Genomic DNA, 18,846 nt, shown 5'->3' with positions numbered 1-18,846 from the left:
TCGTGATCAGCAGGAAAGCTCTCACCAGAAGCCAGGGCTATACTCTTGAACTTCCCAGCTTGCAGAACCATGCGCTAAATAAAACTTTTTTATTGATTAATTATGCAGCCCCAGGTATTCTGTTATGATAACACGAAACAGACTAAGACCCTTATCCCAAGTTTGGAGGAAAGAGGAATCGGAGAAGGTTTCTAGAGAGAAAAGGCTCTTGTAATCAAGTTCTAGAGGAGGAATAGGATTTAGTCTAGTAGGGGGACAAGGGAAAGTGTTCCAGGCAAAGGTGGCAGCATGTGCATAGGCCGCTAATGAGAGAAGAACCATTGGGACACCATGGGTAGTTTCAGTATGGCAGCAGCTGGTTCACGCATGTGCATGGGATCAGAGAGGCATTTGGACACACATCCTAAGGGCAATAAAAGCTATTGAAGGATTGATCAGAGGCATTACAGGATCAGACCTGAAATTTCTGGAAGGTGATTCTGGCTGCAGCGTGGAAAGTGGATTGAAGAGGACTGGATTGCATGCAGAAGGCCCTGCTGAGCTGTCGTGGTAAGAGCTGGAATCAATTTGAGTGGCACTGGGGAAGGAGGAATGTAGTTGGCCTGAAAGATATAAAAACAGAATTTGCGACTGACTGGATATGGAGGCAGATGAAGGAAAAGATGAGAGCCAAACTGTAGCCCTGAGGGTATGGATGGATGGGGTGCCATGAACTAAGGCAAGGAACTCAAAGAAGCAGCTGGTGGAAACATACTTTCCTCTTCCTATAGCCTCTGAAGAAGGTGGCCTGGATCCACTAAGTGGCCAGAAGGAGCTGGGCAGGGGGCTTCATCTACTGGGGACTCTGAGGATCCCTCTCCTCTCAAGAGGCTGCCCCAGACATGAGACTGCCATTGATTCCTCTTAGACAGCCTGAAGGGGATGGGATGGTCACACGTGGCATTGGGCACTAGACACTGCCAACCCTGGGGTGCAGAATGAGGTTACTTGCCTGTGAACTAAAGAGAAGTGTTCCTGAGCCAACCACCCTTGCAGGGACTCTGGACTCTGACTCAATATGAGAAGGTAGCTCATGGCTTGCACTTGCTGCCATAAGGCAGGCAGAGCAGGTTGAGGGCAGGGCTTTTCCTGGCAGATCCTGCTCACTCCTGAGGCCCAGGTAAGTGAGAAGCTCTGACCATGGTTAGTTGGAGACCTGAGTCCTATTTTGGCCTTGTAGGAAGCTGAAGAGCTGCTTGAAAGAGATCACATGCATAGATGATTATACTAACATAGACTCTGCTTTCTCTGAAAAGCAATTTCAAAGCCACTTCATTCTCCACCTGCATTTGGCTAATAGCCTGATTACAGCCACACTAATAACCTTCAAACATTCTCAGCCTTGGCTCTGAAAGGTGTCGCTTCCCTTTCTCCTTGCCCTATCTCATGCTTCTCTGTGACTGCAATGAAAACAGCTGTGCATTCCTCCCAGGGCCTTTTTCTACTTAGAGGAAAGGCAGATGGCTGTGGGCTAATTCCTAAAGTGCACTTCTGGGGACCATCAGCCTCAGCTCCCACTCAGGGCTACAGGTCAGAACAAGAACAATTCTCCATGAATATGGATGCCAAAGATAGGAGCTGATTGCTTCTCTCCTGCAGGGCAAAGCTGTCACCCTGGGTAGGGGAGGACATTTTTGCTGAGATATAAGGTCTAGGGAAGCGGTGTCCTCTGAGTCACAAGGCAGGACATTTTAAGATTTAGGATGCTGGCCACTTGGAGAAAGGTGTCTCTACCAGGAGAGGCAGAACAGAGGAATTTGCATCTGTCGTACAGTCCCTCCATTAATTATTGCCTCTTACTCTTACAGCACTAAGTTAAGAGGTTGGATGGTCATGATGATGCTGAGAAGGATTTTTGCAGTAGCTAAGAATTTGAATGGATGAACATCAAAGTGTCTTCCAATTGAAGAGGCTAGATGTCCTCATTTGTGCCGTAGCTGATATTATTCCCCCTGGGTTGCACGTTGTCCCTCTTTCCTGTTTTCTAGATCTCACCCCATCTCTATGATTCCGTTCATGCCCCACCCACCTACTCTTTGAACCCATCCCTGATGGCCCAGTCCACACTAACATGACTTTTACTGTCTGAAGATCTTAGTTATGACAATGGCCTCCAGGTGGCACCTTATATGCTGCCATGTTTACTTGTTGCTCTTCCTGGGTCTCACCAACCCTGTGAGATTATGAATACCTAGTGATCAGGGCTGACACACTTTGCTGTCCCTTCCTAGTTTCCTATGTCAAATTGGTGAGTGTTGAGCAGCCTGTATTCTAAGGAATGAGTCTCCAGGATGCTCAGAGGGGCCGGGCATTGTCACTAGATGTCATTATCCTTGGGCTGTGGGAATGCCTCACCCCAAGAGAGATGCCCCCGATGACAGGTCCACAGGCTTCCCTTTAGTGTCTCAGGGCAACAGGACTGGACATTTCCTGCTCTTCCATAGCGCCGTGATAGAGCTGTGGAGGAGGGATGCATTCTGATCACCTTTAGTATTTGGCTGACTGGCTTTTTGTCTGGTGCAACAGCCAAGACAGAGTGCTGTGCTCTGGCCTGATTTAGATGGCCTTTCACTAAAGATGGTTACAGGTGGCACATGACAGTGATGGCCAGGGACAGTGATTACCCATTTAGAGGCCCTGACCCACTCAGGGGCTTCCAGGTGGTGGTCAAGGAGGACCTGGGCTTGTTCTCCTCTGATTTCCTGTGGTGAGCACACTGAAGTCATCCCTTTTCCTTAGGGTAGATAGGCCATTGATCAAGTACCCAGTCAGTTAGATCTGAGGCATAGGGCGGGGGAGACAGACAGAGAGAGAGAGAGACAGACAGACAGACAGACAGACAGACAGACGCTGAGAACTGGGCGCAGTGGAAGGAGTAGCTAGAGATGAGACAGGAGCATAGGCTGATGCAGGTGGTTGATACACAGGTTGATACTTTTTTCTAAGGATTACAGACTTCATCTCATCTAGGGTCCCTTCTTCCAGCCTCTCACACCTCCCCACTTGCTTATTCCCCAAATGCCAGCGATGATCATAATTCTACAGCTTTGCCCAAGCCATTTCCTTTCCCTGAAAGACCCCTCAGCATCCCTTTCATCAGTGTCCACTTGACAAATACTTACCCATTAAGCCTGAGCTCAAATATCACCAATATTCTGTCGTTTCTTCTAACCCTTGGCCCCCAGGACTCCAAAATGTTTTTATAGTCCCTTTGACTTTTGCGCTTTTCCTAGGAAGCCATACCCTCCGTGTGCCTGTCTCACTGTGAACTCTTGAAGGGCTCAGACTATGCCTCATTCGCTTTGCATCCCAACACTACCCTAGTGCCCGACACATCATTGGTGCTCAATTCATGTCTGAGAAATTGTACTGAGTGAGTTTCGATGGCATTAGGGAGCCATTGAGATGTTTTAAGCAGGAAACATTTTTCTAGTGCTAGGAGCTTTTGACTGGGGACAGGGATGTTATTGCAAATAGTGAAGGTCAAGTTCTGGACCTCGGCTCAGAGAAAGTAGGAAGGGATGGAGTGAACACAGATGTCACAGGATTTGATGACAGGTGGGGCACAGAAGCTGAAGGAGGAGGATTAGAGGTCTCTCATGTGAGGAGGTGGGACCCAGGGATGCCATTACGGGAGGCATGTCCTATGGGAGGAGGAAGATGTGAACACATCCCAGAAAATGGTGAAGGTTCTCCAAAGCCAAAGAAAAATTCTAAGAGCATTCCTTTCCTGAAATTAGTAAAAGAAGGATCTTTCAAATGAGGAAATCTAAGTTCTAATGGTCAGAGCAGATAGATCGGGCTCTTTGCATTCTGGGTTAAAGAGAGAGAATCCAGGCCTAAGGGAAGGTCATTTCGGCCACTTACTCTGAGGGCTGGAGCATTTAGAGGTCAATGAGGGAGAGGAAAGGCTTTTATCCTGTACCAATTCCCCAGCCACTCATGCAGTCTCTGCAGTCTGCCTCAAGGTAGCTCATGCTGGGAGTCTTAGCTCTGACTTCTTTCTCTGTTTAAAGCGAAACGTATTCTGGGTTTTGAAAGCAATAAGCCCATTTGTTACTGAGGCCGATGGCTCAGGTTAGATCATCACTAATCTTGCTCTTCCTGTGTCCCTCAGATCTGGAAATAGTAGCTCAGTGGTATGGAGAAGTGGCTTTCTCCTGTGAGGGCTGTGCTGGACTCCTTCCAAGGACGTAGGACAGAGAAGTCGCTACGCAGCCTTGAGTTGCCTGATAGGTAGGCAGTGCTTCCAGCATCCTGTGTACCTGGAGCACTAGGGGCATTTTCATTATGTACATGGGCAAAACTGAATCCAGCTCTCTTTAAATTACATGCATCTTGATGTTTCCCTGGTGACATTTCAGCTATTCCTCAGGCAGGATAGTAAGAACTGGAACTGCACTCACTATGGGTGTTTCTCAGAGGTGGGGTTAAAAGGAGCCAATATAGCGGTAGAAAGGGTGGGAGAGAGAGAGTAAACGGTCAGTACTAAAAGCCAGTGGATGCTGCAGGAGTGTGGAACCCTGGCCATGTTTAAACGAGAGAATACTCTGTTTCTTCTTTGCTCTGATGTCTAGAACTCAGCCATAGAGGACCACCCTTAGCAGATCACATTTCAAACTTTTAACTTATTTTCTCAGAAGATTTTCCTATTGATATGAATTACATATGGCTATGAGTAGAGAATTTGGGGCAAGAGAAATGATTGGTAATATTGTATCACTCAGGAGTTACTGATTATAATGAAGGCAGTTCATTGTTACTGTCAAATAATAGACCTGCCTGCTACAGCCCCCTGTTGGGAACTTCAGTGCAGATATGCATGAAGATGACTTTAGTAGATAAAGTGGGGCTCAGCCTCATGTGCCTGGGGCCCTCTTCCCGCAGCCTCACTATACAGATTATACTGATGTTCCAGAAATAAAAGGAAGGAATTCTCTGAGCAGACGCAAATGCTTCCACAAAGCCCATGTGTTTACTTCACCTGAAAGGCACAAAGCATCTCGGAGCCTTAGGCTCTCAACCCAGAGCCTAGTTCTAGAATTTGGTGTAAATTAATATTACTAACATTAACATTACTAATATTTTGCTTCTTCTCTGAAAATCATCAGTTCTTGCCAAGGTAGAGTGGACAGCAGGTTAGAAGCATTGAGGGGCTGGAAAGGGGCAGTTGGATCCATTATGCTGAGAAGCCCTGATTGACAGTGGGGAAGAAGAGAGCCAGATTTTAGTTCCCCAAATCTGTCTGCATCATGGGATCACAGCATGGTTCAAAGAACAAGTATCATATGCCTGTTATCACAAAACGATATCATAACAGATATACATTTTGATAATGTTTTTTGCAAATAATTCTGTTCCAAATGGCTAAAATGAAGAGACAAAAGGATTTATGTTTCAAGGTGCTGAAAGCATTCTATGAGATTACAGATGTGTCGCAATCTGTCTGCTGCCAATAGTATATGAAAGGAATGACATCATTGTGTTGGAAACCTGGATCCCTTTGCTACATACTATCACCATTTATTTTATTTCTACTACAGATAGGATAATGCTATTCAGTGGAGACTCTGTGTGTACTTTCTGGGAGGAGAACAATACAATCCTGCTTTGTTGTTGGGAACTCCATAATATATCCCCCCTTACATGGCCAAACAGAGACGTGTCTAAACTGGTTTTATAGGACCTGGAGGAAATATCCTATATAGAAAAACTGGGAGAATAAAATTTGCACTTTCAAGGAAAGGAAAGTAAAATGTGACGAGAGCTTTCCCCAATTGCATTCAAGGAGACTGGAATTTGGTATGAGGCAGTTCACCTAGAATCTAGGGAAGTGTCTAATGACTGAAAAAATCTAAGGGCTGTTGGCATCAGATTGCCGTGCTTGTGAGGCAGTTCTACAAGATGGCCCCTGAAGACAGGAATGGGAACCTCTGGCTCTGGCCATCTGAGAAGACATTCAGGAAGGGCAGGTGGGATGCCAGGCCAGAATGTGGACAGGGATCCAAAGGCAAGCTGATCTTGGGGCTCAGACAGGCTGGCTTAAAAATGGGATTGCTTTAAAAAATACATTTATTTTTAATTGACACATAATAATTGCACATATTTACGGCACACATTATGGATGTTTTGATACCTGTATACATTGTGTAATGATCAAATCAGAGCAATCTGCAAATTCGTCACCTCAAACATTTATCATTTCTTTGTGGTAGGAGTATTCAAAACCTTCTCTTTTAGTTATTTTGAAATATCTAATACATTATTTGCAGAACTGATGGAGGTGGTGGAGAAAGCTTTGTTCCAGATGTCCTTCTGCAGGCCATCTGGATGGAGCTGGAAGCATGCCCATCCCTTTGCTGTCCTTGCTGCCTTCAGGCCACCAACCTGTGAGCTCTGTCCAGGACCCTGTCTCCTTCTGAAGGAACACTGGTTGGTTATTGTATCCTCTCCTCATCCTCAGTGCCCTCACCCACAGACCTCCAGGTCACATTTCCATATTCCCGCAGGACAAGGGCACCAGTCCCCGGCTTCCAGGCTCTTCCTCCATTCCACATCCTGCTGTCATTTGGAGTAACCCCAATGTCCCTGATGACCTACACAATCCCTGGCTGCCAGGACCTTCATCTTCTCCATCATGACCTTTATATGCCTCTCCAGTCCAGCTACCCCATGGCATACACCTGGGTGCTTCACAATAGCTCTACCTCAGAAACAACATACTCTGAATGCTACCTTCTATCATTTACCTACCTTACAGCCTTTATTTCCAGAAAACTTGCTCCTAGGCTGCCAGCTCTACCCTCACCTGCTTTGGAACCTGCTCTGGTATCTGCTGGCTCCACACAGTCCCTGCTGCCTCCTCCCGCCCCCTCCGTGGCCCAGCTTCATGTTACGGCAGAATAGGAGTGACCACCCCAGCAATCGGCACTGTAATTCTTTGAAATCCTCAACACCCACCTCTCCCTTTCCAACCTCCACATTGAGTCACCAGGGGCTTTACATCCTACTGCAGCTTCTCATGAATCTGTCCCTTTCTGCACCCTCCCGGCTAGGCGCTAACCTGGTTTGAGCCATCATGACCTGTCTTTGGTATCTAGGTCTGACCTTTCTCAGCCTTCATGCCCACTCCAGTCCCCCACACTGCACACTCTGCTCATGGAGTCCACCCACTGCACCCTCAACAGGTGGGGGCTTTTCATGCTACCTCCTTCCCCACTCCCTCCTAGGTCAAGTGAGTTGCCCCTTGCCATGTGCGTTCTATTTGTACCTATGTCCCTCTTACTTGCATCACAGTAGGTTGGTTACATATCTATATCTTCTACTAGAAGGTGTGGTCTTTGAGGACAAGAACCACTTTCACTCAACTCTCTGAGCTTAGTAGGTAGCCTAACACCTGCCACGTGGCCAATCTCAATAAGCACTCATAGACTTAAATGTCCTCAGATATACCTTCCATCAGACCTGCCCCCTGGGTCATCAGGACAGCCACCAAGCCCAGCCTCACTCCTATCTTTTTCTGGGAGGAGACACACTCCTGCCTTCCTCTTTGCCTGGCAGATTGCTGGAGTGGTCATTCCTATTCTGCTGTAACAGGAGGCTGGGCCGTGGAGGGGGCGGGAGGAGGCAGCAGGGACTGGGGAAAGTCACAGAACACTGTGTGAGTGAACTGGCAGAAGTTCTGTGGGCTCACCAGCTGGCACCCTGGGAGAGAGCCAAAGAGAAAGTTCATTTTTTCCTGCCCAAAGCTCGGAATCCTGAGAGCAGCCATGAGTCTGAGTGCTAAAGGCTTATGAATGAGAAGTATCAAGGTCACCTCTGCTTTGTGCCTGACCAGGGACGGGCACTGTGGATATTGTATGTGTGTGTGTGTTGGGGGGGGGGGGTTGTTGCAAACCACTAGGCATGTCTGGATAGCTAATAGCATGCTTCCGAAGCAGAGCGAGAGGACGATCTACTAATCCAATTTGTAATTTTTCTTTTGGTCCCAATGTTTTCCCTTTGTTTCTGACTTGATGCATTTATCTGAGGGCTGAGTTCACCTTGGCAAAGTCTTGCATGAATAGGAGCATTTAACTTAATAGATCAGCTCGCAGTTGTGTGTGTATGTGTGCATGTGTGTGTGTATGCATGTGTGTGTGTGCAAGTGTGTGTATATGCATCCTCCTTAACCCCTAACTGAGGGCCTCCCTCCCAGGAAGGGAACCCAGGATTGGTTGCTGCAGAACAGCTTTGTGAGGGTGGCAAGCAGAGGTGGTTGGAACTGGTTTAGAGAAATTCTGGATGCAGCAAGGCCATAGCTCACAGACCGGGGTAGATGGAGGTGGGCATCTCTGGTTGGAGAACAGGTGAATAGGAGGTATTATCTATTCTGGATTTCAATGTGACCCCCTTCCCGGAGTCTTAGTGTTCTCAAGCTGAAAGAAAACACAGGCCATCTGGTTATGGTTGCTATCTGCCTGTGCATCAGAATCACCCAGAATTGTTAAAAATGTAGATTCCTGGGGTCCTTCTCAAACTTCCTGATTTGCAATCTTTGGAGGTGGGGCCTACGACGCTTTCTGTTAAACATTTGCCCCAGGTGAGCTGGGGTACCAGCTGCCTACAGCCACACTGCTAGTGGTGAACCAAGTCTTCCCACTCTCCATCCAGAGTGTCTATTCTTACAGCTCAAGTGTCTCTGGGGCTTCAAGCTTTAGGAAACAAGGCTTTTATTGGACACAAAGTGGGCATGCGAGTAGCTCTCTTATGCTGCTGACCAATAATCCACCTAATTAAATTCTTTTTTTCCTATAAGGGGGGCTCAAAGGCTTCAATCTCCAGAGTGGGCAGAGACAGCTGAAGACCACTCGCTCTGGGACAGCCTGGCCCCTTCCGATCCTGTCTTTGGCATTATGTAGGATTTGAAGTCCTCTGTGGCTGCCTTCACCTACTTTCTCTAGGGAGCAGCCCTGTTCTCTTGGCGACTTCGAGAAACAGGCTTGGATTTGTCGTGATCTGTAGCTAGCTCTTCTCTCTCCTTCCCTCCCTCTCTTTTTCTTTCTCTCCTCCCTCTCTTTTCCTGTCCCCTTCCCTCCCTCCTTCCCTCCCTCTTTCTTTCCTTTTTTGTTTTTCTTAACAGCTTTACTAAAATGTAATTCACATACCATACAATTTATTTGTTTCAGTGTAAAAGTCAATGATTTTAAGTATATCCACAGGGTTTTGCACGATCTGTACACATCACTACAGTAAATTTTGGAATATTTTCATCACCCCTGAAACTCCATACCTATCAGTAGTGACTTTTCATTTCCACCCCACCAATCTCCTTGTCCATTGGCAACAACTAGTCTCCTTCTGTCTCTATCGATTTGCCTGTTCTGGACATTCTATGTAAATGGAATCATACAATGTGTCGTCTTTGGTGACTGGCTTCTTTCACTTAGCATAATGTTTTCAGGTTTTATCTGTGTTGTGACATGTATCCATACTTCATTCCTTTTTATTGCCAAATAATATTCCATAGTATGATTATGTCACATTTTGTTTAACCCATTTACCAGTTGAATTGTTTAAGATGTTTGAAGTGTTTTCATTTTTTGATTATTCTGAATAATGCTCCTATAAACACTTGTGTCCAAATTTTTGCATGGCTGTATGTTTTTTATTTCTCCTGGGAATATATCTAGGAATGGAATTGCTGGATCATAGAGTTAACTCTATTTTTAACATTTTGAGGAAATTTCAGACTGTTTTCTAAAGCTGCTGCAGCATTTTACATTCCCAACATTTTATATTCCAGAACTCTTTACATCCTCACTGACACTTGTTAAAATCCGCCTTTTTCATTATAGCTATCCCATTGGTTGTGAAGTGGTATCTCATCATGGAATTTATTTGCATTTCTCTAGTGACTAATGATGTTGAGCATCCTTTCTTGTGCTTGTTGGCCATTTGTGTATCTTCTTTAGAGAAATATCTGTATAGATCCTTTTCCCATCATTTAATTGCAATATTAGTCTTATTACTGAATTTTAAAAGTTATATATATCCTAAATATAAATACCTTGATAGCCAGATATTTTTTCCCAATCTGGGATATCTTTCCACTTTATTGATGGTGTTCTTTAAACCACAACAGTTTAAAATTTTGCTAAAGTTCAATTTATCTATTTTTTTCTTTTGTTGTTTGTATTTTTAGTGTTTTATCTAAGAAATCATTACCTAATCCAAGATCATGAAGATTTACTTCTGTTTTCTTCTAACAGTGTGATAGTATTAGCTCTTTTAACCATTTTCAGTTAATTTTTGTATATGGTGTGAGGTAGGGAATCAAATTTCATTTTTCTACTTCCATTTTGTTTAGTTATCCCAGCACCATTTGTTGAAAAGATGATTCTTTCCCCTATTGAATTATTTTGGTACTTTTGTTAAAAATCAGCTGGCTATAAATGCATGGGTTTATTTCTAGACTCTCAATTCTGTTCCATCTATCTATATGTCTATCCTCTTATCAGTACTACACTCTCCTGTCTTGATTACTGTAGCCTTGTCATGAGTTTTGAAATCAGGATATTTCTGCTTTTTATGTCCCCCTTTCAGCACACACAGTAAGGCTAGGGCATGGCTTGGGTGGAAGTGTCTGACTAGGTGGGCTGAGGACATATTAGGAGAAGAAAGGCCATAGGAAGCATAAGACTGGGAGTCAGGGACCCTAGTCTTTAATCCTTGCACTGCAATAAGCCTGTATAACCTTATGTAAGTCACTTGATGTTTCTGGGTCTCTGTTTCCCATTCTGTAGAATGAAGGCTCTGGACTGGTTGATTGTTAAAGGAATTTTCAATTCTAATAATCGGTAGGCATGGGGGATTCAGTTTACATAGGAAAAGTCCATCACAGGACCCTCTAATTTTATAGCTAAGTATTCATAGACTTTCACTCACTTGAAACTTGGGTATGGGAGAAGAAATGTACAAGACAGGTCCAGATTATGCTGTCATACCAGATAGCAATGAAATTCTCAAAGATTTGTCATGTCTAAAGGTCATGTCTAAAGACTCAGGTTCTCAGTGGCCAAAGATAAGGTACTTGGGACATCAATAAGGACAATAAATGCAATGGATCAAAACATATTAAATATATTTAAATTTGTGAGTTAATAATGATGCTTAACAAAACTCCAATTATTTGGAACTTGTGAATTTTTAGATCTCTCACTGAGGGGACTCCTGATTCATCTTCCCCAGTTGACCTGGTTTTCATGGCTGCCTCATTCTACCCTGGATCCCCATGTCCCTGGGGTCTATTCCAGCACTTTGTTTCCAGTTAGCTTTTATCACTTTGCTAAATCTGTGTTAATCTATTTGGAGAAGGCATGGGAGAGCTCCAGATATATTGGTAGGAGCCAGTCAGCCTAGAGTTGCACCAAGCACTGCCTACTAACTGAACAGATAATGCCTCACTCTGCTATTCACTATTGCTTATACTATGATGTAACCACCACCAAAAATCAAGATAGGGAATAATTCCATCACCCCCTTGTGCCCCTGTCTAGTTCCATTTCCCACCCTGATAAGCACCACTGCTTCCCTCTGTTTCCAGGTACAGTTGTCCCTTAACATTCGTTGGGGAGTTGGTTCCAGGACTCCCCACTCTTCCCACAGATACCAAAATCTGAGGAGCCTCAAGTCTCTTTTAGAAAATGGTGTAGTATTTGTAACCAAAGCACATCCTCCTATATACTTTATATTATTTCTAGATTACTTAGAGTAATTAATACAATGTAAATGCTGTATAATTTTTATGCTGTAAGGTCTTTTAATTTGTATTTTTACTGTTCTATTTTTTAATTTTAATTTTTTTCAAATATTTTTCATCCATGGTTGGTTGAATCCATGGAAACTGTGGATACAGAGGACTCACTCTAAGTAACTTCTGTTAGATGAAGAAAGCATGCATTCTCTTCCATGTGCAGGTTCTGTGATCATGTGCTTTCTCAAACTGGCTCACAGCTTTTTTTTAAGACAGAATTTTGCTCTTGTTGCCCAGGCTGGAGTGCAATGGTGTGATCTCGGCTCACCACAACCTCTGCCGCCTGGGTTTAAGCGATTCTCCTGCCTCAGCCACCCAAGTAGCTGGGATTACAGGCATGCACCACCATGCCTGGCTAATTTTTTTGTATTTTTAGTAGAGATGGGGTTTCTCCATGTTGGTCAGGATGATCTCGAACTCCTGACCTCAGGTGATCGCCCACCTTGGCCTTCCAACGTGCTGGGATTACAGGCGTGTGGCTCACAGGTTCTAGGGGGTTAAAAAGGTGACTTTTGTGAAGAAGTAGGGCCAACCAGCCTGAGGGTCTGGGTGGTAGTCATGACCTGAACACTAACCCCTGTTCCTCCAGCTCCCTCTGCTCTTCCCACTACAGCCACAGTTTCTTTATGGATAAAACAAAAGGCTGAGGAACGTGCTACCTAGACATGCAACAGTGTGCACTAGCTAAGTGAGAGAAGCCAGTCACATAGTGTATGACTCTCTGAATGTGGCCCTGCCCTCCCCTCTCCTTTCCTTTTTTTTGAGACAGAGTCTCATTCTGTTGCCCAGCTCTGTGGCTGCCGTGCAATTGTGTGATCTTGGCTCACTGCAACCTCCATCTCCTGGGTTCAAGCAATTCTCTTGCCTCAGCCTCCCAGGTAGCTGGAATTACGGGTGCCTGCCACCACCCCTGGCTAATTTTTGTATTTTTAGTAGAGACAGGGTTTCATTATGTTGGCCAGGCTGGTCTCAAGCTCCTGACCTCAGGTAATCCACCCGCCTTAGCCTCCCAAAGTGCAGAGATTACAGGCGTGAGCCAGTGTACTTGGTCTGTATGTGGCTTTCTAAAAAAGGCAAAACTATAGACTCAGAAAACAGACCAGCAGCTTCCAGGAACAGGGGGGTAGGGGGAAGGAATTAACTATAAAGGGGGACAGGAACGTTTAGGGGTATGAAATTATTCCCTATATTGATTTTCAGTGGTGGTTATATCATTGTATACATTTGTCAAAACTGGTAAGTGTTGTAATATAAAACGGTGAATTTTAATGTAGGTAAATTATAGCTTAATAAACTAAGTCTCTCACGCACACACACACGCACATGCACACTTGCGCGCACACACACACACTCAGACCAGAAAAATCTCGAAGTTTCCTCCCTGTGTTAATATTCACTGTTCTCTACGGAGGGTGCGATCACAGGCGAGGCCACAGGAAGTGATATCCAGAGACTTGTCTCATTTTTTAAACGTCCCCTCCCTCCCTCCCTGATCCCTCCTACCCCTTCCCAACCCACGGCAGTCCTTCTGTGATGTACTGGGAGGAAGAGAAGATCTAGGCTTTCTTTTCTTGGTTGGAAGTTGTAGGAACGAGGCTGCCCCTTCTGTGGAGGTCCATGTGTTCCCTTGGATGCCGGACGTTCTCAGAGGACGGAGGCATGTCCTTGTCCTGGGTCAGAAGGCAGAGTCACTGGCCTGAAATGGAGTATTTTCGAACAAGAGCTCAGAATCCAAATCTCACTGAAGCAGCCACAAAGCCCACTGGGCAAATGGGAATCTAGATGGACAGCGTGAATCTCCAGTGTTTCCATTTTCCACTCAGGTTCTGGGGAGGAGGCCTCCAGCCGGCCACTCTGTTTCTCAGGCCATTAATGCAGGGTTATTGATTGAAGCCATCCAAGTGACACACAGTGAGGGAACCAGGGGCTTGTCAGACGCAGAGAGAGGCCACTGCCCACACAGGCAAACAAGGCCCACAGTCTGAAGGCTGGTAGAAAGGGCGGCTCTGTGGGAGGCAGGCTGCTGGGGACGCTGTCCTCTGGCAGGGATTTGCAAACATACCCTCCCTTTGCTGCCTGTCAATGCCTATCTCAGACATGGCTCCCGCTAACACCAGCACCCATTTTGTGAACATTTACCATGTGCTAGGCCCAGGCTAAAACCTCTAGATTAATTCACAGCCACCCTAAGATGTTGAAATTCTCCGGACTGTTTCACAAATGAGGACACTAAGGCTCAGAACAAGGGTGGCTCAGCCTCTGCGCTCAGGGGCTGTTCCTCTGTTTTGTCTGCTGAAATAAGCCAGACCTGGCCAGGACAGCTCAGGGCTCTGAGGAGGAGAACCGAGCCCACGCTTTAAGTGAGCAAGAGCATACCAGAGAGCTCTGTGACAGATGGAGCTCTTGTGGATACATCCCACGCCCCAGGCCCCCTTAAAATAAGCCAGATCCCGCAGCCTCTGTGTATGGGGTCTGGGGCAGATCCAGTAACCCCCATTGGGGGTGCTGAAGGGTGGGGTGCAGGGAAAGGGGACTAGCTGCAGGTGTTGGAAGTCCCATGATGGAGACCAGGAGTTCATGTGGGTGTTTCTGTGAAGGAAGGGAGGTGGAGAGAGAGCCTGCTGGGCAGAGCTCTGTGGGCAGGAGGGTATAGGCCACTCAGAGAGCCACTTGGTTTTGGAGGCTGCCACATCCCAGGAAAAGTTATAGGATCAGAGACGCCCATCAGAGGCCCCAGTGATTCCTCAGAGGCTGGGATCAATGAACAATTGGTGGCTGGCACCGAGGGAGAGGACAGCTTCATGCCTGTTATGCCACAAGTCCCCAGAAGGGTGTAAGGAGAGAGGGAGCCGGCAGGATGGCTGTCATTCTTGGGCAGGTGCAGCTTTTTATGTTATAACTGGTAACCTCAAATCTCCTCCTCGATTCTGGACCTGAAAGCAGAGCTCTGCTCTTGGCGGTCAGTAGGGCCGTGCGCATGCACAGCAACAGCCTGATAAGCAAAGATTTTGGCACTAAGCCAGATGTCCCAGCTGAGTAGGCAGGCGCAGCCCTGGGTTCCGTGGAGGTGGTGGCCATGGTCAAAGAGGACAGGAAAGCATAGCTCCTTTCGGGGCGGGCCAGGACATGATGTGGGACATGTTATGGACCTGAGGCAGATGTGACCTTGATCTTCACTCTGTGGGGCAGAAAGTCCTGCACAAGGGGGTGGCCCAGGGGTTGACAGACAAGTTGGTTCCCTTCTAGCTGTGACTAGAGTCCCATTCTCAGGCCTCTGAAATCATTTCTACCTTTAGGAGCAAAATTTCTGCCACGAAGTATGCAGCTAGCTGTTCGCCTTATCATTCATAGAGGGATTGCAGTACAATAGCACTGCCTTTTACCTTGTGTTCATCTTCCTCTTGTCAGCCTGATGCTCAGGCTCTCAGAGTCCTGCTGCTTTGGCGTTAGTGGGAAATACAACTGTCTGTCGCTCAGGAAACAGACTCCACGTAAGAAGCGCTGTCTATACAGCAGATTCCGATCCTGGGATCTTATTCAAGAGGGTGTCAGAGCAGCCACAGGATTTTGCACCTGAGTACAGACAATGGGGAATGGAGAACCCCCTTCCCCAGCCAAGCAGACCCTAGCAGAGTCAGGGACTTTGGCTTTATGGTGACACCACTGTCTCTACCAGAGAGCTAGCTTTTTCTGTGCTGCTTGGCATCCTGCTTGGGAGTGAGAAGGAAACGGTGTGTGTGTGTGTGTGTGTGTGAAAGAGAGAGGTAATGGGGAAGGGCAGGGTGTAGAGAGGGGTGGTTGATGTTTCTAGAGGTAAATCCTGCCCAACGAACCCCAAACCAAGGAGCCACACAGTTAGCTGGATTGAAGTGGGTTCAAGTTATTTATTTTTAGAGTACCAGCATGTTTGGTTCTGGGGTCCAATCCCCAAATTCCAGAAAAATAAACTAATGAGAACCACATGCACTAAGAGGAGGCCATTCCGACGTTTCCGTGATCATGCGGTGAGTGGGCTTAGAGTATAGGACGGGGGCCCGGTGTGGGGCAGGACTTAGCGCCCCAGACAGCTGACAGCAGCTGGCTCTGAGCCCTCATCGGGGCTGGGGAGAGGGCCGGGACCCGGTCATTTGGATCCTGTCCCCGTATGGACCTGGGCCCCTTATTGCTACATTTGCTACTTTGCTACTTTATGGCCCCTGGGTCTAGCCCAGGGGATGCCTTATCACTGGGTGGTACTAATGAGTAGGTTGCTGGCATCTGCTGTTGCCATGGTTACACGAGCACAGGCCTCTCTTCAGAGGGTCCCATGGTGAGTTATTAGTGATTCATTTGGCCACTATTCAACTTATCTCATGGTCTTTGCTACATATTCAACTTGGGCAGCTCCTTTTCGAGGCTGGTGGCACATTCTCTCCCTCCCCATGCCCTCCCTGAGCCCAGAGCTTCCCAGCTCCTGGACATGGCAGCGACACCTCCCTCCAATATATTCTGCAAGGCCCAAAGGCCGAGAGCCCTTAATCCTTTCCTTCTTCTGGGAAGGCTTTCCTGGTGGTGGTTTTTGAAGCTCATGTATTTGGAGCAGAACAGGAGGGATGTATTTTAGGAAAAACGTCATCTTCCACAATCACCAAGGGGGCCAGTTGGGTGGCAGGCTCCCGGTTCAGCGTCCTGTTGGTGAGGTAGTTTGAACATCCCGGGAATCCTGCCAGGAAAGAAGCCCCTGGAGCATGTCCCCAAGTGTTTAGCTAGTCCAAGCTGCAACTCAGTGGCGAGAGGCCCTTCCCAGGGTGCTGGCCGGGCACCTGACTGCTCAGTGGTGGTGTGCCTGGAGCGCAGGCCCGGCTGATTGCACTGGCAGTTGGGCCCTGCTTTGTTTCTGGGGTACAGCAACACCTTCCCAGGAGAACAAAGCTGATGCATCGCTTTCTGAAAGGGCAGGAGCCTCCTTTCCAGCCCAGAGAGTTCCTGCTGCTTCGGTCAGGCCAGCTGGCTGCGGCTGGTCATTTATATGTGCCAACCTACAAGCTTTCCTCTTCCCATGTAGGGAGAGGTTATTTTAGTCAGATGCCAGTGCCTGGTGTATCTAACCCGATGGGTGGGTGGTCACTTGCTACAGCTGCCCTGATGCTGTGGCTGTGGCTGTGGGGCTGCCAAGTTGTGGCTGGAGAGCACTTTTCCTCATAGGGAGGAGTCCTAGGGTCCAGAGACCACACCCAGTCAGGGAGGCTAAGGCAGCTTCTAGCGGGCAGGACTGGGTAGGGGAATCTGCTTTGCTACAGAATTGCCTGCAGACGTCTAATCTAGTCTGAAGTTTTGGCTGCGTAGACCAGGCCAATGGGGGATGGGCCAAGACTAGATTTTCCAAATGTACTTGCATGACCAAGGTCTGCATGGTAGACGAACCTTGGGTTGGTAGCCTAGTTCTACTTCCTTCTTGCAAGCCCCTGGCTTGATCTACTGGGGAGCATGGGTGCCTTCGGTGGGGGGTGGTGTGAGGGGTTATTGCTCTGGGTTTGAGCCCATCTGAAGTCTCCTTAGCTCTGTTGCACTTACTGATGCCCCCAGAGGTGCTTGGAAGCCTGCAGCCAGCTCCGTCTCAGGGCCACAGTCCACCTGGCTCTAGGCAGATCCTCTGAGGATCTCCAGGGTGAGACTAGTCAGAAGGAGAAGGAGGCCAGAAGGAATGGCCGAGAAGCCAATCCTGCCCTGTCTGCAGCCTGACTTAGAATGCCCTTTGCACCATGGGGAGCAGCAGGGGGCAGCCAGGCCCCTTGCCCTGGATAACTGAGGGCACAGAGGTGCCTGCTGCTTGGGGACGCCCTTTGCCCTATGCCCTGTGCCTGGGGGTCAGCACAGCCTGGGGATCCTTGGGCAAGGCTAGGTGCAGATGAACTTAGACTGCAATTTTGTTCTGAAACAGGAGGTTTATGCAGAGAGAAATGGGATGAAAGGGGAGTGTCAAAAGACCCCATAACTTGGAATGGGACTTCATGGCATTCATTTACTCATCTAGTGGTTACTGAGTGCCTCCAAAGTACCAGCCTCTGTGCTGAGCATGTGCAGGTGTCCAGCAAGAATCTGGGTCTATACTACTGCCTCTGGAGACAGAGCAGCACTGAGGATTCAAGATCTGTCATCTCTCCGGTTTCCACTGTACCTCCAAGAGAGGAACTATTACCAGTGGGGGAAACTGAGGCATGGTCGTCAAGAACTCACAAGGATACGACATAATGAAGACTCCTAATGCCCATGGTGGCACTGCTGTGAGGACAGAAGGCTGCTGCCCTGGGGACAGGGCTGTATGGAAGCAGGCACAGACAGGACTCGGAGGTGGCAGGGTGGAAAGAGGGGTCATCGGGGAGCACCCAGGAGGCTGGGTCTGCAAATAAGCAAGCATCTGAGCCTTCGGTAGTCACCGGCTGGTGAATTTGGCTACATGAGAAAAGAAATACCAGCAATCGCTTTATTGCTTCTGTTTTTTTTGTTTATATGCTCCCAAGGGAAACTTTTTTTTTAACCTATGGCCAAAAATAGATCAAAGGAGGATAGTCATAGCAAGTAGGGGAGTGAATGTCTGGATTCAAAAACAGGTTACTTAACACAGCTCTGTCTGAGGGCTCCTGGGCGTCACAATGACAATGACGATGACAGTATTAGCTACCATTTGCTAAGCACCTCCGTGTGTCAGGCACCTGACCCAATGCTTTACATACATTACCTCACAGCTGAGTTGAAAAACGGTCATTTTGACACACACAGAGGGAGTACAGGTGGGTCTTTTGCAGGTTTTTGCATTCCCCGAGGCAACTGGTTTAGTGTGGGTGCTTTTGCTGGGCTTTCGGATAAGACTGGGAGGAGAACCCTGTGGCCTGGCCTGGTCCCATCATAGCATGCTCTGCCCCAGCTTCACACACAAAGGGGACCTAAACCAGCAGAGGTCTCACCACGCCTGTCAGGATGCCACCACGTGGGGGCTGCCAGCCCTGCAATCCAGCCACCTCCCAGGCTGGGGA

General features: G+C 47.4%; 1 protein-coding gene across 1 annotated transcript in view; it reads right to left on the bottom strand.

Moving 5' to 3' along the window:
• Positions 1-225: 225 nt before the first annotated feature.
• RGS6 (regulator of G protein signaling 6) overlaps positions 226-18,846 on the bottom strand; it is a 646,702-nt gene continuing 628,081 nt past the window's right edge. The window contains exon 17 of the mRNA XM_012438057.2: positions 226-602. Coding sequence (XP_012293480.1) covers positions 444-602 — 159 coding nt within the window. The 3' untranslated portion in view covers positions 226-443. The remainder of the gene's footprint in view (positions 603-18,846) is intronic.

The sequence above is a fragment of the Aotus nancymaae genome, unplaced genomic scaffold (genome assembly GCF_030222135.1).
Source record: "Aotus nancymaae isolate 86718 unplaced genomic scaffold, 86718_ANA_hifiasm-v0.15.2.pri h1tg000011l, whole genome shotgun sequence".
Classification (NCBI taxonomy): domain Eukaryota; kingdom Metazoa; phylum Chordata; class Mammalia; order Primates; family Aotidae; genus Aotus; species Aotus nancymaae.
Note: the sequence above shows the minus strand (reverse complement) of the source record. Positions and strands in the feature narration are given on the sequence as shown.